The sequence below is a fragment of the Opisthocomus hoazin genome, chromosome 20, assembly GCF_030867145.1.
Source record: "Opisthocomus hoazin isolate bOpiHoa1 chromosome 20, bOpiHoa1.hap1, whole genome shotgun sequence".
Lineage (NCBI taxonomy): Eukaryota > Metazoa > Chordata > Aves > Opisthocomiformes > Opisthocomidae > Opisthocomus > Opisthocomus hoazin.
The window spans coordinates 9,242,665-9,268,704 of record NC_134433.1 but is presented as its reverse complement, the minus strand read 5'-3'; the positions used below and the strand labels follow the sequence as shown (position 1 = coordinate 9,268,704).

The window sequence follows — 26,040 nt, the reverse complement described above, 5'->3', positions numbered from 1 at the left end:
GACTTCTTGAGGGGATTTGGGCAGGTAGGATCTCCTTCCTCCTCCATGCAGTCCTGCCAGGGCCCCAGCTGAGGTTGCCATCAGCCTCTTGCGCTCTGTTACGTGACACAAGCACCAAGCAGCACAAGCTAGCAGAGCACGGGTGCTCTCACATCAGGACAGTCTTTGGTTATCATTTTCCAGCAAGTCAGACACAGAAAATCCTGGAAAGCGAAGGAAGGTACAGCTGGCTACAGGCTGAGCACGGGAGGGCTGATTTACGTCTCTCTGAGGCTGGTCCCATGTCTTACTTGGATTCGGGACTGCACACGCAGAGGTCAGTTACCAGCCCCTCTCTCCTCTCCAAACGCCTCCAGCTCCTCGCTGCCAAAGAACACCCACCTGCCAAGGTCCCACTGCTTGGAAAAACAATCCAGCTCATCTTTGTCCTTTGCACTACAACAGTTGTTTTCACTTGAACAGTTCTGCTCCCCAGAATTTCATTCCCCCCACCCTTAATTTTCCTGTAGTGAAATATAACCAAGAAGGCTTTGAGGAAGTTCCAGACAACATTGCTCACTCCATTTCAGCACAGACAATTCCCAAACTACCATAATATCATGCACTGGCCTCAAAACCACCACACATCCACCACCCCCCTGCACAAAGGTTTCTCCCCAAATTCTTTTATGTCATTGATAACCATCAGTTAATGAATAATAAAAGCAGCACATGCCTTAAAGGGACCAAAGCACTATATCTAACAGCCAGGATTGGGCTGTCATAGGAGGGACCACAGATCAAAGGGGAATGACTGTCTCAGCTGCTTTGTTGCTAGACTGGAAGGATTTATCTGAATCCCAGTAAGCAGAAATTAAAACAATTTGCAGGAAAAAAAATTCACAACCTGAAGGTCTCCCCTTAACATTTGTCTCCACAAAATGCTGCGTGAAAGCCTCCCATTTTCCAGAAAGGGATAAAAAAGTAGGACTTGATAGCACTTGAAGAGAAGGCTAATGAACAACTTTTCTTAGAAAAATCTACATACCATTACTCCCCTGTTTTGCTCCCTACTTTGGTAAGGTTTCTACAAGGCATTTTTAGCAAGAGAGACCAGTCAGAGTCTGCTTCTTTCCTGAGGCAGGGGCATCACTGCTTTACATCCCCACGTTATCAACGAGCTGAAAGCAAGAGATTTTTCATACGGCTCCATCTGCCCTCGGTTTCTGAAGCAAAACCTGAGCCAACGCGTTCCAGTCGAGACCAATGAGCTATTTATTATTTATTAGCAGCTGCATGCTTGTGACAGCAGCAAGTGCAGGCTGAACACACCACTACCTGGCAGCCAGCGAGCCCGGCACAAGAGCCGGCCGGAGCCAAGGTGGACGCGGCGTTAGTGCAGGGTTATACCAGGCAAACACAGCGAGAAGTGTGGTGAAACACACGGGGCGTTATTTCCCAGGTCTGAACGTTATTTAGGAGGAGCTGAGCCGAGCAGCCAGAGGGAAGCAGGGAGGCAGAGGTGCAGCTGCATGGGAAGTGGCAGGAGCCGGGCTGGAGGTGAGCAATACCCGCGTGCACAGCAGGGCTGCTCTCCTTCCCTGGGGCAGAACCACCACCTGCTCCTTGCCATGGGTGGAAGGACAGACGCTTGATCTCTCCAGGGCTGCCAACCTGACATCTTTTTCACCAGCCACCCTTGGAAATTTTTGCCAAACAGAAGAATAAAGGCAGGTTCTTACCTTGGCCTCGAGCGTGTTTAGCCTCTCAGTCATATCCGCTAGTCTCGTGCAGTTCATGCATTCTAGAAAGAACAAAACAAAATGATGCAAAATTTCTACGTACTTTGCATTTTAATCCATAGCTTTCAGTCTGCAAATCCTGCTCCCTTTTTGATCCAAGGCACACAGAAAAGCGTTTCAAAATTAGTTATGGGGGAAAGATAAGCATTCAAATCCACTGCACAGGTAAACAGCTACGGTGACATTACACGCGCCTTGTTTGGGGATGTTCAGTGGGGCACAGTGTGAAACCAAGTTCCCAATAGGTAGAAGGTAGATTACTTTTAAGACTTTTTGTGGTGCCAACCAGCATGACCTGTTGTCACCAGCAGAGACACTTGTTCTGCCACTGGTGCAAGCTGGTGGGGCACATGTTCCCACCTCCCAGGACATCAGGCTGCGATGTCTTGGTCAAATACTGAGGAAAGCAATGAATATACAAAATGCCCATCTCTATGGAGTCCTGTTTCATCTCTGGGCCCCTAGGCCCTGTTGCTACTCCCACAACAAATCACCTGTCTCAGTGACAGGAAGAAAATCCAAGACGGACTCTGGGGTTGATGCAGACCTGAGCTGAAGTGGTTTCCATTTCATTTTACTGCACAGAAGCAACAGATAGGCAGCAAGCACCACAGGGGTCTTGACAGGATGCCTTAGCAAGAACAAACGTTAACATAATCGGCTCTGAGTGCAGTTTAAAATGATTGCTTGATAGAAAGGACATCGCTTATCTAAACAGAAGGCCTGCTGCTTCGCCTCTGTTTTCATTTCAGCAATTTTAAAGTGCATGAAGCAGGATAAAACCCTGAACATAGATTTAATCAACACAGTGTTGAACTACCCATTCTCAGCTCTCAGAGAAGCTTGCCAGACAGGACTGCTCACCTATCATGACTTCTGAAGCGCAGCAGTTTTTAAAAATGGAAAATGACTTGCAGCATTAAAGTATTTCACAGAATAAACCATCCGTACTCAGGTGATGAATCACTGCCATCTTATGTCCCACAGAGGAGAAATACACCTCTGTGTGCATTTCTGGGCTTCTTAAGGGCCATAGATAGTTTTCATTGACTGGCCACAGAAGTAGCATTTAATCCTGGTATTTCCATAGGGCTAGCTCCATAAGGAGGTTGACCTGTAATCCTCCAGCTCCTTAACAAACCATACAGGTGCAGCTCAGGCTGAGGTTGTACTGATGCAGCAGATGTTGAATAAACCCAGTGCCCACCCATGTCAAGGGATGGGTGAACGCGGGTTTTGGCCTGACTAAATCCCATCCTGACACCTGGGACTCAGTTGTGCCCCATGACAAGCTTTGCCCCTTTGGCACAAGAAGCCCCAAGGAATCTCCCCAGTCTTCATCCACAAACACTTTCCAGTTTTATGAAGAACATGACATGTACTGATGGCTCTCAGCCGTGCAAAGATTTTAGCGCATGGCTCAGAGGGCCAGGAAGCTTGGTTGTTCCATGTTAGTGATTTACAGTCTAAGAAGATTGCTTGAGTGCTAACAGCAACCAATCACCCATTGCATAAACCTTCCAAAGAAATTTTCTCTTTGACCCTCTGTGAGGAGCTGCATAGCTTCCCAAAATAGCTAGACATAGAGCTTCCACCTCACAATACCCAAACATTTTGCAGACAAAGCATGTGATGGTTCAGGAACACTTAGATTGGTGGGTTTCCTCACAGGTCAATACTGACCTAGACTTTCTTTCACCCAACAGGAAATAATATTTGTTGATTTTTCTTCTCTGCAACAGATCTTGGGCAATATTTTTTGGCTTGAATTCGCCCACAAATACACAAGTGCATTGTCCCACAGGGAAGGAAATGGGTGAGACTTGTTTGGTCTGGATCTGCTTGTGGTGAGTAAAACAGGGAATTACGTTCTGCACGTAACCAGCTTCATGCTTTTGATCCTGCTCATCTCTATAGAAAGATAAGATTGAATAAATCCAGTGCTCCCAAGAGCCAAAAGGCGTACCAGATGTGTTACAGAGCAAATAAAATATGGAGTCCTTCTCTCCCTTCTGCTGGCTTGCACATATTAATAACTCCCATAGGTTTAGAGAGACTGACTTGAACCATCTGAAAACTACCTCTGTGCATAATTTGAGATGGATGGATCATTTAAGCTCTCTTTGGAGAGCCTAGCTCATAAAAAAGGGCTTGTACTACCCCTCTGCACAGGGTGAATCAACCAGCTCCCGGGGTGGAGGATACTCTGATCGTCTCTGCCGGACAGAGCGTATGAACAGCACCAGTCCAGCAGCCCTCCCTGCTCTTGAAGAGTGTCTCGAAGAGCCCTCTCAGGTGCGTTTGCAGCATGCAAGGTTAGATTTAAGTGAACAAAATGACAGAATGGGGGAGGAAGCAGCAGTGCCACTGCATGGTGAGATTTGTACTAATGTCATCTCCATGTCAGTGATGCCTGCCAAAACGTACGGAAAACACAGCCCAGGTCAGAAAGAGAACTAAATGAGCTCAAGCTGGATTTGAACTCTGATCCTTTCCTTTGCGAAATGCCTGGAAACCCAGATCCACAACCAAGGTGCTTAGCCTGGACCCAAAAGACATTTAACTAATTCAGAAAGTAGACATCCTAATGCAAAAGATCTTACTAAGGCAAGCCATCCTGCCAACAAAACCTTGTGACATTTATTTAGCTAACCAACAGATGGACGATGCTTTCAAACACAGAGATTAATGCTCAGTACTGTAGTTACAGAAACTACGTTCAAAGCTCGGTCTCAGCACACTGGGGACTAGGTTGCCGCAAGGTCTGGGTTCGTTATTAGTCCTTGCAGAAGGCCTGAGAACGGTGGTGACAAACCAAGCTAATAAATATCTTCCCTGACTGCTATGCACTGAAGTATTTAGTGCCCAATCCTGATGACTAGTGGTTCCAAAGCCTGGGACTGTGAAGTTGAATTTTCTGATGAGGGTGAAAGCAGTCTGCTTTCTTAAAACGAGCTTGAGAATCTCACATCATTATTTCACATGCAACGAATATAACGTTGGGGCAAATACACATACTCTTTGACCTGGAACTCCAGAGCAGACGCTTTCCATATCTGCAGAAATCCATCACTTGTTGCTACACAGAACCACAGTTTATTTCCCTCGTATTCTTAGTTGGCAGATTTGTATTTTTCCACCTAAACTCCAGGAAAGGAGTTGTGATTTCACTCTATGAAGCCCAGCCTCAAAACACATGGTAGGATTTGTTTTAGAAGTGTTCCAGCAGGGAGGATAAATAATTGAGATAATGAACGTAATACTGTACCAGCATATCGCGTGACACCCAGTCTGTCTCCATAATGTCTCGCTGTTACTGTCCTAGCACACCTCTCCCTTCCCACCCTCCCATTCCCCCTCTCCAGCTGCATGGGTAAAGCAATGCAACTGGAGAGAAAGCGAAGTTTGTCATAACAGAGATGCGGTAGACCTGGCATGCTGGAAAATAACAACTCATAGAATCATTAAAGTTGAAAAAGACGTCTAAGATCACCAAGTCCAACCGTCAGCCGGCTGGTACCCTGTGCCAGCAGTGACCCACTTAACCCTGATCCAACGGTTGCTGCATTTGACCGGTCTTTGGTTAAAGGCTGAGCCAGTGCCTCCAGTGCTGCAGCTTTGCAAAGAGGCATCATGCTCTAAGCGTGTGGCTTCCCCTGCAGATACACTGCTACAAGCAACGACTTGCACCGTGAATGATGACTTCAGGTGCCTCACTAACAGGGCATTCCTGCTTTGCAGGGCTTGAGCAGCTTTTGCACAATTTCATGATTAAATAGTTGCACATTTCAGCGGCTCAAGGCTGAAAGCCCCACAAGTCTTCAAACTCCTCACTCGAATCGAGATTAACAAGAAAGGCATGATAACAGCTTTATACCAATGAGGCTCTAATGATTTCAGCACAATTATCGCAGTGGCACTGAGGGGAGTGAAAAAATCCAGGCCAACTTTCACCACGGGGCCACAGAGTTTGTGCAAAATGGCAAAGAAACCTCTTGGCATCTCTGCCCCATTTCTCAGCTCTGACAGCCCATGCTCATTTGTATACCCAGAGTCTCTGCAGAATATTAAAAAGGCTTTTGGTTTCCCTACAGCCAGATGCTCGGTAGATATAAATTGCACAGCTCAACTGAAGTCAAGGGATCAAGGCTCTGTCTCTCTCTTTCTTGATGGATTACTCCAAAATTCATATTTCAGAGGGGAGGCGGAGGAGGTGGTTTATAGCATATGAAAGGGAAGAGAATTCTGGAATCACAAAGCCTTTGTTTAAACAAATAAAATCTTTGCAGTCAGTTTTTTCAAGACCGTATTTTGCCATTACAAGAAACTTCAACCTTGCAATGCAATGAGGCGTAGCACCCAGTCAAGTTTCGGGACATAAGAATCGCATTTGCAGCTCATGCTTCAACCTGCTCGGCGCTCTAAACAATGTACTTTCCTCCTCCGAGTCTTACTTTCCTTTCATCCATTTTTAGTGTAATGTTTCTTCTGTAAAAGACCCGAGGTCAAAGGATGAAAAATGACCGAAAGTTACATACACAGAGAGAAATAAATGAGTATATTTGATTTCTGTGATAAAACCTGCCTGGCAGCTCTTCTCTTTCCATCTGATAAAGTCCACCACTTCCATTGCACTTTTCGGAAATGGACAAGCACAAAGAGGACAAACTCGGTTATCCCCAGGGGGAGGAAACCAGAGCCGCAGCAAGGCCACAAGAACAGCCCACGTTTAGAGCCCTGGGAACACAACAGCAGCACCACAAAACACAACACAGTGGCTTCAACTCTGCGCCGGCAACTGCGCAATGAGGACCGCTCAGAGCAGGTCTCAGGCACCACACTGTTACGGTTCGGGGTGCACTGTCTTACAAATCAGTAACACACAACTTGAGTAGGTACAGTCTAAAGAAAATTTTGTCTTTCAAAGGAAGCAGGAGACCAGCTTTTCTCAGTTAGTAGATGTCTTTCTCCAGGACAATTTCACAGTAGTCCCTGAACAAATCTGGAAGAGCATGAGTGAAGAGAGCTAAATGAGTCCAAGCAACCATGTTTCTTTGCAAGGAGAGAAGGATGAAGCTTGAAACTCACCAGGGAAGTTGAAAGCACAGCTGACTTCTACTGTCAACTCAGTGAGCACCTGCGATGTTGCACTTGGGCACTCACAAGATAAACCACCAGGCCGCTAACCGCTCTGCCAACTTGTTGCCACATGCATACACACAGTTTAGCCAGGAAAAAAAACCCCAACACTTTCAGATTCCAGCACAGAATAAATTTCAAGTCAAATTCCACAGTAGAAATATGAACACAGGTCTCCTGTGCCTACCTGGGTGGCCCTCAGTAGGGGACAGCCAGCCTGGGCTTGCATCTCCACCCCTCTCCAATTTGTCTGCTTTGACCCTTCCAGTCTTTTTACATGGGTACTGAGTTTCCTTAAGTAGTTTATGTTCTGGCCCTTTGCAGAAGCTTTCACCAGTGCTTGTGAAGGATAGCAGGCCCAAGCCATAAATCTCAGCCAACCTGGGATCTCTTTTTTCAACACATTTCCTCTAATGCAAGTCAGATGTTGGCTAGATAGACTTTATTAATTATACTTGTTTAGAATCAGTCATGTCTGTAGGTCTGTAACAGGGTTTGAGCATGTCAAAGGCAAAGGGCTGACAGCAGCCGTGGAGAGGAAGAACGTTTGTGTTGCCCGGTAGCCTCCGGTCTGAAGAGCAAGCAGGAATCAAAGGTCTGGAGAGCTGCGGGAGGGAAGGGCTCCTACTGGGATATCGTACGCCATGGCCACGGCTCAGGTCCCAGTAAGCTGGAGCAAGATCTGTTTCTCTGTGAGGGGAAGCTCTCCGAGTTTTGTGTAGTGTAGGATGATTACGACTCAGCTGCAAGAGTCTCTCAGCTTACTACCATGATATTTACTTGTTGCGTGCATTCCAAATTTTCACCTCTTGACAAAGCCAGTGGCGAGGGAAGAGCCCCAGATAGTCGGGGTCTTTCAGAGCAGCAATGCCAGGACAGACAGTCCAAGGCACCCGATCGAAAACAGAAGAGCTCGTTAGGTCCCTGCTCTCCCCAGCATGCCAGCGCATTCAGCTGCAGGGGAAATATGTATTCTTGCTGAATTAGCAAACCTTGCGTGCTCCAACGCAAGCGCGCGTGGGCTGGGTGGGCACAGAACACACCGCCGCCTTACAGCATCCCTTCTGCTTTGGCAGCACAAAGACGGCAGAGCGAGCCTGGGTCTCACCCACAGGGAAACATGGAAGGGGGGAGGGAGGAGGCAGAGAGAGCATCTTTCTTATTGCCCACTTTCTGGGTTCAATAACTACCAAAAACCATAGCCTACTCGCTTGCAGCACACAGTTCCTCTAACCCAAGTTCAAAACCAGCACTGGCAAAGCCCCACAGCATCTCCACTCAGCACAACTGTTAGCATCATTATAGTACCTCACAGGTAAGGAACTGGAGGCTCAGAGAAATTTAAAGTTGGTTTCATTGACCAAAGAGGGTTTGTTGTCTCCCACAGTTTTCACATCAGGATTTTGCAGGAAGAAAAGTTTTATTTTCACCTATATATTGTGAGTTATTAGGCTGCCTAACAACACAAAGCAGAATGCCTGTAGAATGTTTTTGCCTTTTTACCATTACAGATAATCCACCATCTCTGATAGGAGACCCCGACCACTGCCAAAATTCCTCCATTTGTAATCCCTCTCTCTAATATCTCTATTATAATAACCCTTACCCTTAACTTTCTCAGCTATCTTTAAAAAGCAGCTCAAATTTCCTTTCTTATGAGAACTGCTATCTGATATTTTTCTGCTTGTAAAATATTTATGCTTCATGTCTACTTTCGTCTACTTTCTTAAACAGCAAAAGGCTTTTTTCCCCTGAATAAGCAACAAATATTTTTCCATTCTCATGATATTCTGTGATTTTGAAGTGTCTGTAAAAGAAACCTGAACAAACTGAGTGAACAGAAAGTTTACCACAAAATGCACTTTTAGAGTAACAACGACTATTCGAGAACCCACATAAAATTTGGTACGTAGTTTCAAGTGAAAAAATTGCATGCAATTTTGTAAATTTTTCCACTATTTTCTCTATATTTTTAAAAATTATTTTCATAGTTTCTTAATTACGTGTTTCAGTCTTAAGTTTTGAAATGGCATTTATTTCAAAAGTCACCCAAATTAAAAATGAAATGAACTAATTAAAGAGTCCTAAGTGAAACTAAGTGGTTCACTTCGGGTCACATGAAATAATTTGGGTTGACCCAAAACCATATTTTAGTCATTACATTGTGTCAAAAACCTAAAAATTTCCATTTCTGTTTCTCCCAAAACATTTTTCTTTCCAATTTTTTGGTTTGGCAAATGGACCCAAAAACCCTGCATTATTCACCCAGGTCTATTCTTAAACAGCTCACATCACTCACACTGTTTTACTTAAAATTTCACACATGCACACTCCCACACCACTAACTAATTTTATACCTAATTGCTCTCAGCCTGGGGATTTGTCCTCTTTCACAGCGCCAAAGATCTATTTTGCTGGTTCGGCCTGTGCTCTGTTAGCATATGGAATTAGATCATGATCATTTATTCACAGGCAACCACGAATTGTGAGATCCGTGTTCAATCCATCTTCATCTTTTAGCAAGGAATGGCTGGATTTTGATGCAGCACGTTTCACTAGAAATGTATTATCTATTGTTTTTAGAAACACCCAGGACATTTTACTAATGTAGCCTGGCAGAGTTGCCTGAAGACTGAAATAACCCCGATAATATTTTACCTATCCAATATGAGTCTGTTAAAGCTTCGCTGTATATGGAGCTGCTGAACGTGGTGCTCCCAAGCGATGCTGGTGGTACTGTGGGTGCTCAGCACTTCTGATATTGTACAAAACCACCCTTCCAAGAGCCCTTTCCTCCCCTGCTTCACCACCATATCACTGCATGGCTGTAAAGCCCACCGAAGCAAATACAAAAAGCCAGAAAACAGACACACAGGTATTATGAACAACATGCATATACAAACCTCTCATAGCAAGACAGAGCTCTATGCAAGCTAGATTAAGAGTCCCCAGACTAACAGGAACCAGCCCATGTGCCTGCCTGCCAAGGAGGCCGAGGGCACAGGGCCCACAGGGGCTGGGGCTCCTTCCCAGGGGAAAACATTCTCGTCCTGCAGCTGATCCAGCCCTCACTCCACCAAAATCCAGCGCCTGACACCCACCATCATTGAACCAGACTCATTTCTCTATCACTCCGTGATCTATGACGTGGAATGATACTTCACGGGACCTGGCTAACTCTTCTGACCTCAGCCCAAGCGTGCATGGGAACTCCACTACGCTTGAAAGTTCATCTAAAATTGAGATGGTCTTGCAGCCCTTACAGAAAAGGCTGCTTTTCCCTGCTGGGAGAAGCAATCGGGGGAAAAAATGCAGTCAAAATATGGCATAACTTAACATGAAACAAGGAAGCAGACAGGACAAAAGGAAACATTTGAATCAAGGCTCACTGTAAAGTCTGGAGGGACTCTTACAATATTTGTTCTGCACCTGTGTATCACAGGTCAGAGAATCTCTCACAGTCTCAAGCCAAACAACGCGTGCTTAACTGGAATATGTCTTTCAGAAAGACACTCTAGAGCCAGACAACCTAGGTTTCTTTAGTGAACTGCATCCAAAGTTAACCATCGTATAAAAATAATACACATCTTGTTTCCAGTTTGGATTTCTGACATTAAATTCTACCCCTGCTTTGAGTTTTATTACACTTCAGCCTGCAAGGACTAAAGATACCTTCTAGGGTTAGATGCTTTCTCTCTCCACAAAGCCCGTGTAACCCATAAACATGTTACATTTAGGATGCTCAGTCAAGCACTAGTGGTTCCTCATCCAGAGCATTTAGCACTGGCTTCCTTTAGCCAAGGCAAAAAATTAGCTGAAAGGCCAATAACGAAAACAATAGCTTAAGCAACTGAAAAAGATTGTCTGAATTCAGAAGAATTTGCCTCCCTGATCATCAAAATACTGTGCATTATTGTTATTATTGTTAGTGCCTGGGTCACTTCTGCAAAGCTTTGATTTCCCACATCAACATTTCAGGTTCAGGTTCAACCCACCGTGGTTCGTCGGCTCTCCCATGCCTGTGCTCCTCCCCGGGGCTCTACGCAGCACCCCACAGCCCTCGTTCCACACACCATTGCTCTGCCCAAGGCTAGTGAGTGTCACTCAGCACCTGAGAGCTGGAGTGAAGTGGGTCAAGGCTACAAGACAGTCAGTCTCTAGAGGATTATTACTCCACCTAATTTTGCTAATTACCCTTTGTTGGCCTTTATCTAAAACCCTCTGAACCTTGCAATGGTCCTTATAGATCTGAGCAGCAGAAAGAGGAATTCCTTCCACAATTCTCTGCAGCTGTGATTTTGTTCTCTGAGACACAAGGGATGGGGGGAGTCAGGAGACCCGGCGCATCCCTTGTATCATCTATCTGGTCCCCATAATGTGAAGAACAATGAAGGTAACATGTGCATCAGATTAGTAACCAGCACAAGGCTGTGCAAATGACTTTTTTTTTGTTACTTTCGTATTAACTTCCAGATGAAGAAAAATTAGTAAAAGAAATATCCACTTGGGGTTATCCAAGCACATTTCATTTTCAGTTTCACATTTTCAACTCTTCAAAATAGCTACACCACGCTACTTATCATAGAATGGTTTGGGTTGGAAGGGACCTTGAAGCTCATCTCATTCCAACCCCCCACCATGGGCAGGGACACTTTCCACCAGCTCAGGGTGCTCCAAGCCCTGTCCAACCTGGCCTTGAACATTGCCAGGGAGAGGGCAGCCACAGCTTCTCTGGGCAGACTGGGCCAGGGCCTCACCACCCTCAGTGAAGCATTTCTTCCTTACATCTAATGTAAATCTCCCCTCTTTCAATCTGAAGCCATCACTCCTTGTCCTATCACTTCACACCCTCGTAAAAAGTCCCTCTCCAGCTTTCTTGTGGGCCTCTTCAGGTACTGGAAGGCCTCAATGAGGTCTGCCCAAAGCCTTCTCTTCTCCAGGCAGAACAGCCCCAACTCTCTCAGCCTCTCCCCATAGGAGAGGTGGTTCCATCCCTCTGATCATTCTTCTCTCACTAACTTGTTTTAGAATGAAAAATCAGAAGATATCCATAATCAAAACGTTATCCAGAATTCCCGCGTCCTGTTATTTTAACCCAAAACTCACCAAATACTTCCAAATCTGGGGATCCATTTACTTTCTGGTGGGACTGAACCCTTATTCGCAATTTGCCTATTTGTGCTTTTGCTGATTTATGATATCTACACAATGAGCACTATAGCAGAAGTATCCCCTAAGAGATATCATGCTGTTTGTAGTTTGAGGAGCTTCAGGTTGAGGTTCTAGCTGCCTCCACCTTGAAACTCTCCTAAAAAATGCCTTAAATGGCAAGTTTAGACTCATGACAAGGCTCAGCATCTGAGGAGATTTCTCCTGGAACATGGCAAGTATTGGGTAAGGCTGGGCGTCAGCCAATCTTCTCTCCCACGTCTGTCACCCCACACACTCAGCCCCAATATTATGTTACTCTTACAGCTGTGGAGGATTTGACACTGAATTTTGACCCTCCCTCCGAGCACTGATGAGGAACAGGGAAAACAGCCAGTGAGTCCAAGCCAGACGAATGCAGAATGGTGCAATTTGCCTACAATACACCAAGAAGGAACTGGATACCTCCAGAGACACCTTCATTCCCCCCAACTCCACACCTTCTTCTCACAAAGGCTCAGCATCAACAATCACTTCAGAGCACCAGGCAACAATACACTGGCAAATAAGCTCAGACCAGGGCTTTAAAATTAAACAGCTAGAAGATAGCTTCAGAGACTCAACGCACCATCACTGGTGCCTGCTGCCACATGACGCTGCTGGCAATGGGGCAATGTTGGCACTTTCAAACAAGCACAGGGCCAGATTGCAACTGGAAGGCACAACCATAATTCTCCTGCAGTCAAAGGAGCTCCTAGGTTTCATACATAGAGAGTTTAGCCCCAACAGCACAATCAGGAAACCTGGGGGCACTTAAACAAACCAAATCTCTTCACTGTTTAAGTTCATCCTTCTCCATGAAATGTGTCTGGAAGACACTCTGAAGAACTTCACCATACTTAATTGCCCAAACCCAAACCATCACAGCCCATAAATCCTTTAAACTTTGAGAACTGACTTAACGCTGAACAGCTGCCAGGCACTTTTTTGCTTGCAGCCACAGGAACAGCTTTCTTATCAATAAATGGGGATTCCTGTCTATGCAACACCCAGTAATGGCAATGGAAATGACTCAGTCAAATGCTTCTGCTTTGAGATTAGGCTATGCCCAAAAGGTTGCAGGCAGCAAAAAAGTGCTAAGTGCAGCTACAGGCCAAGCAAGACGTGCATTCAAAACAAACAACGGAACAGCCCCCTTCCAGAAGTGTGAGGAGAGCCAGCGGGGGGATGCTATAAAAACGTCGACATTTGCTATAAATTGCCGTGCTTCGAGACTCAAGATGCTATAGTTTTCCTCAATAGGAAATAACTGGGCTATCTCCAAAAACTGTTGGTAAACAAGGACTTTAATGGTGACAATTGCATCAGTACAAAAGCGATCTCCTATTTTAGCCCAATTAGTTCTGTGCTAAATCATCAGCCCAGGCCTTGCCTTTTCCAGTTGAAAGAGACACATCTGCGAGGCTCTTCTGTTGCATGTGTTTTATATTATACTCTAGCACAATATGTATAAACTAACACTATTCTACACTTACACAGCACCTCATCTGGAAATCTGAAAGCGATTTATGAACGGTGGGCATCTGTGACATTTTACAGATGGAAATTGAGGCACGGAGGGATTCAGTAATTAGCCCCAGACTTGCACAGTGAGTCAGCTGCAGAGCAGAACCCATTATTTGTTGTGTAGTAACATCTAGTGTCCAAACACAGAGGGAGACATGTCTTTTCCCCAAAAAAGTGTACAAGCATGCCCAAAAATGCCACCCATGTCTGCATTCAGACCAAGGCTGTTGAAAAATAGTCAATGTGAATGCATATCCTCAAGCACCGTCTCCCTTATAGACAGGTCCCTCCGCTCTTGTAATACAAATGCAGGGCACAAGAAGAGTTAATAAGCCTGAAAATTTATCTGCTTTTTCCACATCACTAGATCTAATAAAAAAAGATTGATTCTCCCCACAAATCTGGCCTCGCTTTAACAAATCATTTGATTTGACACAAAGGACTATGTTCAGATAGTTTAAATTCCACTTTAGTCCCTGAAACTAAAGTTTCTGATGGGCTGAATACTTAGAAACAGACAGTAGCAAACACCAGGCAGAGAAACCCACCTTGGGTAGAGCTGAAAGTGCCCGAGTGTGGCCAGAAGCATCTGCAGATCTCTGTGACGTAGTGCTTATGAGCCTACGAGGAACATCACAGTGTTACAGAAAACAGACAGCCTTTCCTCTACCTTCTAAAAATACAGCAGCAACTCACACTACTGAAGCACTTCCAGTGTGCAGCATAACACTGTATTGCCTTCTCACCTTGCCCAAAACAGTGGGCCAGATGCTGGCAGTGACACTCCCAAGGCGTTGGGATCCAGATCACCACGGGGCAGAAACAGACCATGGCAGAATTCAAGAAAATCCAGGCACTTGCATTAGAAAATTTTCACCTTCTTTAGCTTGAAAATATAGAAAAGCATCTGCAGCCAGATCTCTATTGCAACTTAAAACAGACCTAATTTTTAGTTCTCCATTATTCCCTCTTGGTCCTGCCTATATGAAAGTTAATGAGTGTTGCAGTTGGAAGGAGCTGATTTTACAGTGCTCCTGCCCTCAGTCTACCTGTTCTCTACTTATGTGGCACATTTCCTTCTAAAAAGCAAACTGTCATGTCATGTGGTGCCACTTACACTCTAGACTGCACAAATCTTGTTATGCAGTCTCCAGGGAAGCTGTGGAATCCCTCCTGCACGTTTCATTGTTCATTTCTGCATAGTCATCTCGCCTCCTCAGCCCTCAGAGAGCAAGTCCCAACCACACTAAGGGCAATACATCTCTGCTTTGCTGTCTGGCCCCATACTTCCAAAGAGTTTAGCTTACATCCTAAAAATCAGTGCATCATTTGGAAGCTAAATGACTAAGAGCAAACCACAGAGGAAACACCTTCAAACACAGGACAACTAGAGGACTCCTAGACCAAACTGCTGACAAAGAGAATTCCCTGTACAGTCAAAAAAAAACCCTACAAAAACCCAGCCAATATCCTCTAACCCCTGTTGTCAGGTTAGCAGAAGAATAGCAGCATCAGATAGATTTTGCCCGGATGAAACCATAAAAAGCGCATGGAAGTGTGCAATGGAGTAAGCCATATTTAAAAATAATTTAATAATGTGTCTCCTCAGAGGGCCATGATGTGCAGGGGGCAGGACTATTTCTGCCCTCTACGGACACAGAACAGGGCAGATGTTGAAAAGAGCACAGTCATCAGGGGAGAAATTGAACCACAAAGTGAAGAGAGACCAAGGAAACAAATCACCACTTTAAAAAGACAATCCAGAAACAAGACTGGTCTGTGGTGGGACCAATAATAAGGACTGCAGAAGATTTAGATGTAATTCCTGCTGATACAACACTTACCCACACGTCCTCGGACCTGTCATTTAGTTTCTCTGCAGGGCAGTTCCAATATGAGGTTCAATGAGATAAGCAGGACATTCGTGTGCCAGGACATGCCCAAGTAACTGAAAGGAGTAAGCAATAGCATCCCCAACCGTGGAAGAGAATACAAAAGAGGACGAGGACAGAAACAAGACCTGAAGGATCCTTCCCTCCCAGAAGGGCTGGGACTGACTTCTCTATTCGGACATTGATTTTTTTTCCTGACACAATAAGAACTAAGGATTTCAAGGAAGGACCTGAAGTCATTACGCCCTCCAGATGCCCTCTGGGCTCCGCAGTGAGTGCTAGGAATAGGTGTTGAGCATCTTCACTTTCAGGGTCGCACCCATGGGACGCAGCACTGCAGATTTGAGGCAGCTCCTTCCCAGTCTGCCATCTCTGCCCTGCTTGGCTACTGCCCACTCCAGCTGCGCCTGGGATGAACGGCCAATTCTATGCTGAAGAAGCGCCGTTAATGAGGAATCAGAGGCATGTTCTGGAACATCCATGGGCAGAGCACACAAAGAAAGATGAACTGCAGCTAAAGCATGAAGCAAAGCACGTCTCCAACAGAGGAAGGGGCAGAAAGACATATGCTCGTCCTAATTTAAGGCTTCATAGGAGCTTATTTTTCTGCTGAGTGTGTGTTTAGCAAGGAGAGCAAAAAGGCAGATCAGTGTGAGCTCTTCATGCCCTTGCATACCGCTGCTTTGCAAAACCAGCCCTTTGGAGCAACTCGTCTGCTCAGCATATGTGCTGCTTCAAAGGTCCCACGATTTTCATCTTCCACAAAACCTGCACATGGCCATCAGGTTCATAGACTCCTATGTAAATTCTGCTCCTTATTGATTAACCATCACTAGAGATATACGGTTGAATTTAAAACCTTGGATGGGCTTTTGCACATGCATCAGAGCACTTTCAAGGTACTTTCACCATGAGTTTAGAGACATACAGTTCATGCACTGGCAAGCAACAAATCAGCTCTCATTCACTTTGAACCTTTAAAACCATTTCGGTTTTCTCAGGGGAGGCTGTTCAGAGACACCAACGCGAGTGTCACAGAAGCACTGGGACATGAGGAGACACCAGGCTGCTGGATGCCAAAGGCTGAAAAGCCCCTCTCCTCACAGAGGAGCCTGCAATTGCAAACAAAGTCACAGCCACCTTCCCTCTGAGCACTCTGCAGCACTCGCCTCGTCAAGCCAACCCCTCTCTGGCCCTTCTCAACATACCACCCCAAAGACTGATGAGGAGCACGAGCAGCTCAGGGAAAACAGGGGAGTGAGTTTTAATTGCAGGGAGGAGAACACAACAGGCACCCTGGGACAGACACCCAGAGTCTGTGGAGCCTAGTGTCCCCTCACAGATGCTGACCCAAGGAAAAGCGAGAAAATTGCAAGCAGGACAGTCCTTCCTACTGCTCACTGGGTGCTGCCTGGGCAATTCCCTGAACCTGAGAGGAGCTGGGCGTTTCCAGCTCCCCTTTTCTTTGCCCTCCAGACACTGGAGGGCAACTGAGGCAAAGGGCAGAGACTCAGAGAGCCCTCCTGTATGCTTCCTCCCACAAGCAAAGGGCATCCCTGCTGCCATGGCCCCCCACCCAAGAGGGCACCCCGCTTCGCTCTTAAGCTCTGCTTTTCCATGATGTTTGTGTTGCCCACTTCCAGTCCTGGTTGGAAAAGTAACCGTGCTGGCGGCCAGATGAACCTGGGGGGGGGAGACAAGGCAATTATCACTGGGAACGTGTCAAACCCTCGCCCTGCACAGCACTGGTTCAGCAGAGAAGTTTATTCAGCTTGCAGAGCAAAACTTGGTAAGGAATGAAAGCGCCTTCACTCTCCCCGCTCGGCTCGTTTGCACTCTTGCCAGCACTTCCCCCCTTCCCACCCACAGCAAGGCACGCATGCACAGACACACTCACTCGTGCTCTCAAAGTGCTGAAATAAGCCTGTAAAAGAGCCCTGTGTCTCTATTGGAGATGATGCTTCCAAGAAATACAACCACAGAAAAACCTACTGAATGAAACAGGCTGCAGCGAGCCATTCTGGTTGAATGTAAAAGGGGCTTGGGGTCGGTTTGGGGTTTTTTTTGGATAATGGCAGTAATTGCCTCAATTGCATGCTATGGGGAAAAAGTGGTCCCAGGTTCAAAGAGGGAGAGCAGCTGCTATTGTTTTGGCTGAGCCATGGGAAGAAGAATCCAGCACCGCCTCAGTGGCTGATGCACACGCTAAAAGCAAGTTTGTGACAAGAAGAGACGGAGTCAAGTTGGGGGAAGGCCTTTAGCAGTACGGGCACAGCCGCATCTCCTAACAGAAAAACAGAGTACACTTCAGAGGGGGTGTCTGCACCCGGCTCTGCCAGGGCCAGGTTGTGAGCTGGGCTGGTTGCCTTGCCTCTAGAGATTTATCTATCTGCAAGTGTAAAACCAGAGATGACGACTCCAACTGCTTTTGTAAACCAGTCCGAAGTCTGTGAAGACCTAATTATTTAAGTCTCTGAACCACAAAGCAATTTCCTTTGGAAAGCACAATATATGAGCAAATCAGTATCTGTGTTTTCTTGCACAGAAGGATAAAAAAGGAAAAAGAAAAATGCTAAACAAGCTAAGGAAATAATTGTCTTAGTATCAAAAATTTCCCGCAGCACTGGAGGATGACGGTCACACTGAAGTGATGTATATTAGTCATGATCAGGACACATAAAATCATCTTGCAGAAACTAACTACAAACAACTGTTACAAGATTTTACAAGAGTGTGTTTGTTGTACCAGTGTCTAGAAACATCACATTAAAAACAAACACACACAATCAGATAATTGCTTTGAATATGGTTTTGGTTAGTTTGGAGCCCTAGATGGTTTTGCACATATGCCTAGAAAGCTGAGCAGCAGGCTTGCTTACTGTCTTCCTACACATCTTCACTGGGAGGAACGGGAGATGCTGGTGCAATTACACCAGTGCAAATCTGGACAAGGCCTGGAGTCCCTTAAGACCCTCAAACACTCACTAAAACCCACACAGATTCCTTTGGAGAGCTGATGCTTTAATAATCCTCCAGCCTTTCTGTGTCACCTCAAGTTTAAAGCACACAGGCAGTGATAACGGGCCAAGTCCAGTCCCACAGTCACCAGTGTTACATTCTTCCTAAACCTATCCTTTGAGGGAAATATATTGAGAATTGGCTGCTGGTGTGACTCCCAGCAGTTGTTTCTGTAATGTTGGGCAAGCACGGGACATGTGGATGAACAGAAAACTGCCCGGAATGGACACCAACTCCATCTTCTTCCCTTTTTCTTAAAGAAACTGTCTCAGAAGGACCTGCCCCCAAGCCCCTGACGTGACGGCCAATGTGAGGAATTTTTTCAGCTGGTTTAACCCAAGATTTGGATTTCAAGTGATATTTATTCAGCAGGGACATGGTAAATCAGATCAGGGATCCAAGGGGATGTTCCCATAAAGTCTCACCATGGCTTTACTCAGATGAACCACCACAGCATGTGCTGCACCACTCACACCGCTTCTAGCCCCACCAACTCAAGCAATGGCAGCTAGGAGGCAATGCCCGCCACTGGGAGGACCTGTAGGGAGAAGGTGATGGCCATGCTGCTGCCTTTCCTGCAAGCATTATCAGTGCCAACTGGCTCCAAGCTGTGTCGGCCTGTACTGCAACCTCATCTCTGGCTGCAGAGGACAGCGCAGGCAAGCGGGGATCTGGGACACATCCTAAGCCAGGGCAGCAACCTGGCTGGATCAGAGCTTTACTGTAAGTGCGCAGATAAGAAACACAGTACTTATTGAGACTTTCTTGTTGCATGGCCAGGGCCAGCTTTGCTTCTATACAAGCAGCAGTTGCAGCCTCCCGAACTCAGCAGGACCCAGATAGGGGAGTCCCGGCCTCACACAGAAACCTCTCTCCAAATACTCCAGCTCCTGACCCTTCCAAATGTGATGGGTTTCTAACTCTGGTACCTCTTGCTATGGTAATGAATCTGTCTTTAGCCATGGCAGCGCCCTGCTTCACAGAGAACGAGTCAAAAACGCTCTGCTCCCTGTCTTTGCTACAGCAGACGGATGATTGCAAGCAAGGATTGGGATGTAGCTCTAGTACCTTCCCTGCCTTCCCAGGACAGCCAGCTATGGGAACTCCTATCCCTCGCCTGCTGAGAGGAGGCAGAGCGAAGCTCAGCTATCCAGGGCAGCTACTAGCCCAAAGAAAGCATCACAAACAAGTCTCGAAGACCCTACAAATCAGTTATCCTGGACCAAAGCAGCTGCCCTCCGTGCCAGGGAAGGGCATGTCAGATGCAAGAGGAGCGCAGAGAAGCGGAGCCAAACTTCATTTCTTAAAACCCTAAGGCCAAGTCTGGCCAACCTGAGGTCTCAAAGCAAGGCACGACAGAAAATAAAAGCCACGTAAAGCCCCCAAACAAGATGCTGGAGGCTACAAGGCCACACAGTGTTTGTCTTGTGCACTCACAGCTGAAAATCTCAGGTGGGGAGTTCTCCTAGAGCATCCCCCTTTAACTGAGATTGTCATTGCAGCCAGAACTCCAATGAGCTGTATCAATGCAGCATACTGATTTGTGGTTGTACTCTCTGAAAGAGGAGGACGGAGAGACAATTAATTTAGTCTTTCAGTGCCTTACCAGGTTTGAGGACTTCTCATAAGAGCAACCAAGTGCATCCTCATTGAGGTTTCTGGGAATGGTGTGAGATGCAAGTTACAGACAGTGCATCAAGTTACTTCGGTGCCGAAAGCCTTGCATCACTACAGAGCATTCAAACTTACTGACTGCAAGCCATAACAAAATTCTCAGAACTACATAGTTTTACACTATTAACTGAATAATATAATAACTACTATGCAATAAATTTTCTTTCATTATTCCACCATTAACAGCAACTACAAACCACTAAGATCTGCTTCTACTTTGAGGAGCAGATAAAGATGCTAGTTTAGTCCTTTCCAGCTAAAATTAGATAAGTGTTTTATGCCTTCTGCAAGAATTGCAGAGTCAACAGAAATACCGAGGGCCAAATCCAGAGGGATACTGTTACTAACTCAAGATCCACTTAGAGTTAACCCACAGTGCGGCATAGGAAGTTTCTCCCTTTGCACAACAGTGCCAGGTCAAGATCAATGACATAAAAAAAATGTTTACAAGGTCTTTTCTGTAACAGCAACAAGAAAAAGAAAACTAAATCACAAGAATTGCAAAAGAAAGGCCAATCAAAGGTAGAATGTATTCCACAGCCCTGCACAGGGAATCCATTTTTGGACAGCTGCCTAAAACTCTGCATCCGCCTTGTGCTGGCTCAACCCCCATTGCTCTTGGCAGGTGAGAGAGAAAATTGGTTATAAAATGAGCCCTATATTTTATAAGTTTCATAAACATTTTTTAAAAAAAACTAGAATATGAGGTATTCTCAGAGATCCTGTGCCAGAGAGTAATGTAGTCTAACTTGGAAACAGAGTTACCACCTGTTCGTGGCAACTACTCTTTTAATCTTCATTTCTGTTTTATGAGCTGACCAACGCTATTTTATTAGCTGACAATTAGTTTAGGTTGATTTAATTAAACAAAACTGATTACAATCCCTCTTTCTTCCAGGGCAAACTTTCTGCGGGACTAGGGGTTTGAACAGCTTGGACCCTGTATCAGTAAAGCTATATTCCAGATCTTTTTGTCAAAACTGATCACATGACAATTCAGGTAAATACATGTCAGTGGACACAGAGATGTTCTAGGTATATGTTAAAAAGAAAAGGCAGGCTCTGGCTTCATGCTTAAAAACAGAGGTGAGAGTTTGACACCAGGGAGCACTACTACTTAGGCTGAAGAGGTGTAAGAAGCTGCCATCTCTGTTTTAAGAATGAGTGCATCTGCACCATGCAGATGGACAATACACCAGATAGGAGAGAGAGCTGAAAAATAACCCAATCTTAAAAAACTCATTTATTATTTTTCAGGGAGATCAATTCCTTAAACCATGCAGCTGCAGAGATGCTCGAGTCAGTGGAACCGAAAGGGCAGTGCAGGGGTGGGAGGAACAGCAGGCATGGCAAAGGGGGTAAATTTTAACAGCCACTGGGAAGTGGTTCATTTCACTAAACGCAAAGATGAGCACGTGGTCATTGTCTGCCAGGATCAGACAGCACTTTCACAGTTAGCACATACCTAAAGCTTGAAGTTGATGACAAAAATCTGTTGACGTCAACAGGCCAATAGAAGTTCATCTGCATCTTGAACAGATGCTTCTAAAATAGATGTTGCACACTAGGCAAGGAAAGTTTTTCTATGAGTGTTTGCTCTTCTGTGAGCACACACACTCATGCACCAGCATTCAGGCTGAAGTACCATGTGTCTGCAAAAAACTGGTCTACAGTGAAAAAGACAGCAGAGGGTGGATGGCTTAACAGGTCTTTGGATTTGTTTTCGTTTGCTGTTGTAACTGTTTTCTTCTTTTTTTTTTTTGTTTTGTTTTCCCTTTAATTTTTCTTTTTAGAGCTATACCAAGAAGGAAGTCCTGACTGGGCAAACCTCTCAAGGTCAGCACATGCTCAACATTACATACACTCACAGTTTAAGCACCTACCTGTAAGGTATCAGTCAGACTGAGAAGTGCTAGCGCTCAGCTGGACAGGCTATATATATATATATTTGTCTGGCTCATATTAAAGATTCAAAGCAATAATTGACCACGATCAGCAGCATTCACAGCCTTTTGAGTACCGGCCCTCACCAAGCTAAGCTTGAGGGAAACATTCAAGGATGAGCTTTCTCATGTCACAATTTCCCAAGCCCCATTTTGCCACAAGGCAGAACTCAGTAGTTAATTATATCTGCAGAGCTTGCAGTAGAGGTTGTGGCAACAACTCAAGCCCTGGAGGATGGATAAAAATGACTGCAACAGTAGTAGACATTTGGGTGCAGTTAAGTACAGACAATGCTGTAGTCAAATGGCTATTCTTCAAGATATGTGTTGCCTTTGACACTGACAGTGCCTTGAAAAGTGAACCACCATCATTAGTTATAACTCCCTGGCAACAAAAGCTCTAATAATTCTGACTAATTGTCATGGAAAGTTACCCTGATTGCGAATTTGACAGTTATAAAAATCCAATTTCGGAATTCCAAACAGGCCAGGAACTTAATTAGGCTCTATATTTTAACACCCTCTTGATCAATGGTGGGGTAATGGAGACCCTTCCAAGAGTTTTGTTTTGAAATGAATGGCGCCATATTGATGAAACAACTTGGACACAAACCAGAAATTAAATTGAAAGTTTAAACAATGCAGCTGTATTTTATCATCCTGTATTGTCAAGCTTTAACGAAAATAGCTCCTAAACAGAGCCACATGTTTTGCCTGTTGCCCAAAAACTGAAGGTGAATTTTAAAACCCTTTCCTAAACTGCAGGATGCCAAGATTTTTCAGCTAGAAGTTATTATTAGGACACAACAGTATTTCATATAAGTCTTGACAACGGTTTTGCATGGTTTCTGTAAAAGCAACTTCATTTTTTAAATCAGAGATGGCTTAGATGAGTGACTCTTCAAAAAAAATGGAACCTCTGTTGTGTATTTCTTCTTGTTCCACATACACATGGTACCAGCAAAAATAAAATCTCATTATAATCAGTGGAACAATCAATACAGGGAGTATAAGCAGGATTCCCCCCTCATCCTATGTATCATTAATGAACATTGTCAGCTGCTTTCTAATCTCAGGATCTGGAGACAGATCTAATGGGAGTATACCATGTGTTTCAGTGTCACTGAGAAAACTGTAGTCAACTCATACTTTGAGAGTTATCTCTTGCCTTTGAGGATTAAGATATGATGAAAAAACCACTTGTTAGTTACAACACTCTGAGAACCAGATCTTTGATAATTCTAGCAAATTGGTCAAGGTACAGGAGACAGAAAATGTATAACAAGACTTAGTCTTTTTAATATCCAAGGCTGGATTTGCACAGCTGGAAAATTAGGTAAAAAGCTCTGGTTTTTGACTTGTCATCTGTTCAAATAGCCTAGAGGATTTTAGGGGGTGCAACTCATACAAATTAAATGGGATTCTACCACATTTATTTACTGGAGCATAGCATTTAAGATTGCAAGATTCGGTTCCATGTTGTGCTAAAAACCGAATAGCATGTCAAGTTCTACCAGCCTTTCCCATAAAAGTTTAAATGTTCAGTCTCAGGTTTGAATCCCAGTAATCTCAGAACCAGGACAGAAAACGTGCTGCAGGATTGTAACCCTCCAGCTGAATAGGTTCAATGGCTCAGCACTCACATATGTTACAAGAATGAGGTATTTTAATTGGATCTATGAGGAAGCTTGCAGAGGGGTGCACGCAACTTTCATCTCAGTCCACCAGATGAACGGAGATGAGACACAAGGAGATAAAAAAGCTGAGAACAAAGAGGTCCGCGCGGTGCCTCCCAACCTCTCACGCTGGATAAACATGCCTGTCAGATACTGAGGTCAGTCTAAAACCTCTGACAATGGCGGTCCATAAGCCAGAGCATCCTTTATCTTCCTGTGCGACACAGGCTTTCCAATAGTAGAAGAAACAACTTTATTGGATAGCCTCCATGCAGCTTCACCCATCACCCGTTTCACTCGCATGCTCCCACGTACAAACCACTCCTGCTACAAGAGTGCTGTGAGTTTGAGACCGTATGCCTACTGGTATGACAGCACTGAAAATATAGCATGATAGGAAGGGCTACAGGCAGGCTGCTATCCTGAGTTAACAAGCAGGTAACCCCACCAGCAGCTGGTTGTGCTCATGGTGGCAGACTAGGCTACATGCAGTGCTGAGCTGGCAGGCAAAACTACACCGGTACCTGGATTTAAGGCAGTTTTTCTCTGTGGGATGGTGCTAACACACAGACATAGCAGCCATCCCAAGCTCACTCAGCATCACTAACAGTGCTGCAACATGTACTGACAGTGGAAATACACCGTAGTCCAAGCCAGGCATGCAAATCAGGCAGGGATGCTCAACTCTCTGGAGATATCCTTCTTTCTCCTTCTTCCTACTCCGCTTCCCCCTCCTCCAAGGGGACGCCTAGGTGACCAGGGTAAATGAGTGCTAGATGCACAAGTAGACAGGCAGACAGACGAACTTCAGTGAGATGAATATCTATCTTCATGTTTTCAATCACTGTTTACTAAATGTGGATGTGGTACATCCTTTCTTTGTGTATATTAGGGATACTAAGTGTATTACGGAGGCTGACAGACTCACTATAGTAACAGAGGTCATATATGTTCCTTGGACAGACCACAAGAAATGCTATTTGTACTCAGCTTTTTACCTAATATATTACTGCATTGTAAATTCTCGTGTTCACTAAACACTACCTAAACGTCGGGATGATAAGATGCTTTTTAATGAGGTTGCTACTCCCATTCACCTGCCACTGTTCAATATCGCATGAGCATTTTATCTCTGTTAGAAGACTAACAAGACTGTAAAAGCAACAAGATAAACACCAGCCAGATAACTTAGATGTTATAGCCCAGTATGTGAATATGGACTTGAAAAGGGCACCATACTTTACAGCCTAGGGCTTTGCTAAAGTGGCTAAAAGAAGAGCTCAGAAGAGGAAGCACCTACCTATACTGGTCCGTGCTGTGGCAAGTTTTCTCTACAACCCTTTCATGGCTATTGAACACCCAACAATGCTTGAAAAAAACAGTGTCTGCTACTGATCAGGTACTGGTTGCTTTGTATCACACTTGAATCTAACAGGAAGAAATGTCCAAGAAGATGTATTGTCTAAGTTCAATGTTTTATCAAAACCAGATGAGCACACATAGCCCGAGGTCCTGGTCAAAAGCCAAAACATACAAGCAGGAAACTGCAAGTGGGTAAAATGTGACACTTGAATAAAAAAAAAGGGTATTTACCTTTGTGCCAAAACCAAAGGCATTTTTACCATGATGGTACAGAGTATCTGGAACACCTCTGCCTCCTGAAACAGAACACAGTGGTTCCTACAAAGCCTCTTCATGTCAGGCTCTGTTGAATGGAAACCCTAGCTCAGACCACCTCTGGATGATGTACTCCAGTGCCTTTTCTTCTGCACATTCATTTACACAGAGGCGTATACATGTGCACATACCCTTGTGTCTGTCCTGAGAGGAAAACCACTTCTATCACTGTTATTTTTACTCACTGCTGAAAAGCTTTCTGAAGCATTTCCTTCATGCTATGGCCTTGGGCTTCAGTGAAGAACCTTGTCCAGTGTTCTCCTCAAAGACATGTCCTTCTGGCAGAGAATAAGCAAGACAGAACTGCCAGTGGTTTAGCCCTGACTTTCCAACAACCACCCATACCCCCTCACACCTATCCCTTGCTCCACTGTCTCGGAATCCCTGTTTCAGTCTAAACTTCTTTGGTTTTCACTGTAGCCAACTTTGGAGTCACTGAGACATGGAGAGATGGAGCTGTGTTTAAGCTGGAATGGACCCGTCTCTTCTGATGCAAAGCCCTAGCTTCTTCTACAGTTTCGTTAGC

The 26,040-nt window shown here is 45.0% G+C and overlaps 1 protein-coding gene across 4 annotated transcripts in view; it reads right to left on the bottom strand.

The window, feature by feature from the left end:
* The window catches only part of COL26A1 (collagen type XXVI alpha 1 chain), a 182,391-nt gene that overhangs the window by 43,420 nt on the left and 112,931 nt on the right, over positions 1–26,040 (bottom strand). For all 4 annotated transcript variants that reach the window (XM_075439948.1, XM_075439951.1, XM_075439952.1 and 1 more), the window contains exon 4: positions 1,722–1,783. In XM_075439948.1, the coding sequence (XP_075296063.1) occupies positions 1,722–1,783 (62 nt within the window). The remainder of the gene's footprint in view (positions 1–1,721; positions 1,784–26,040) is intronic.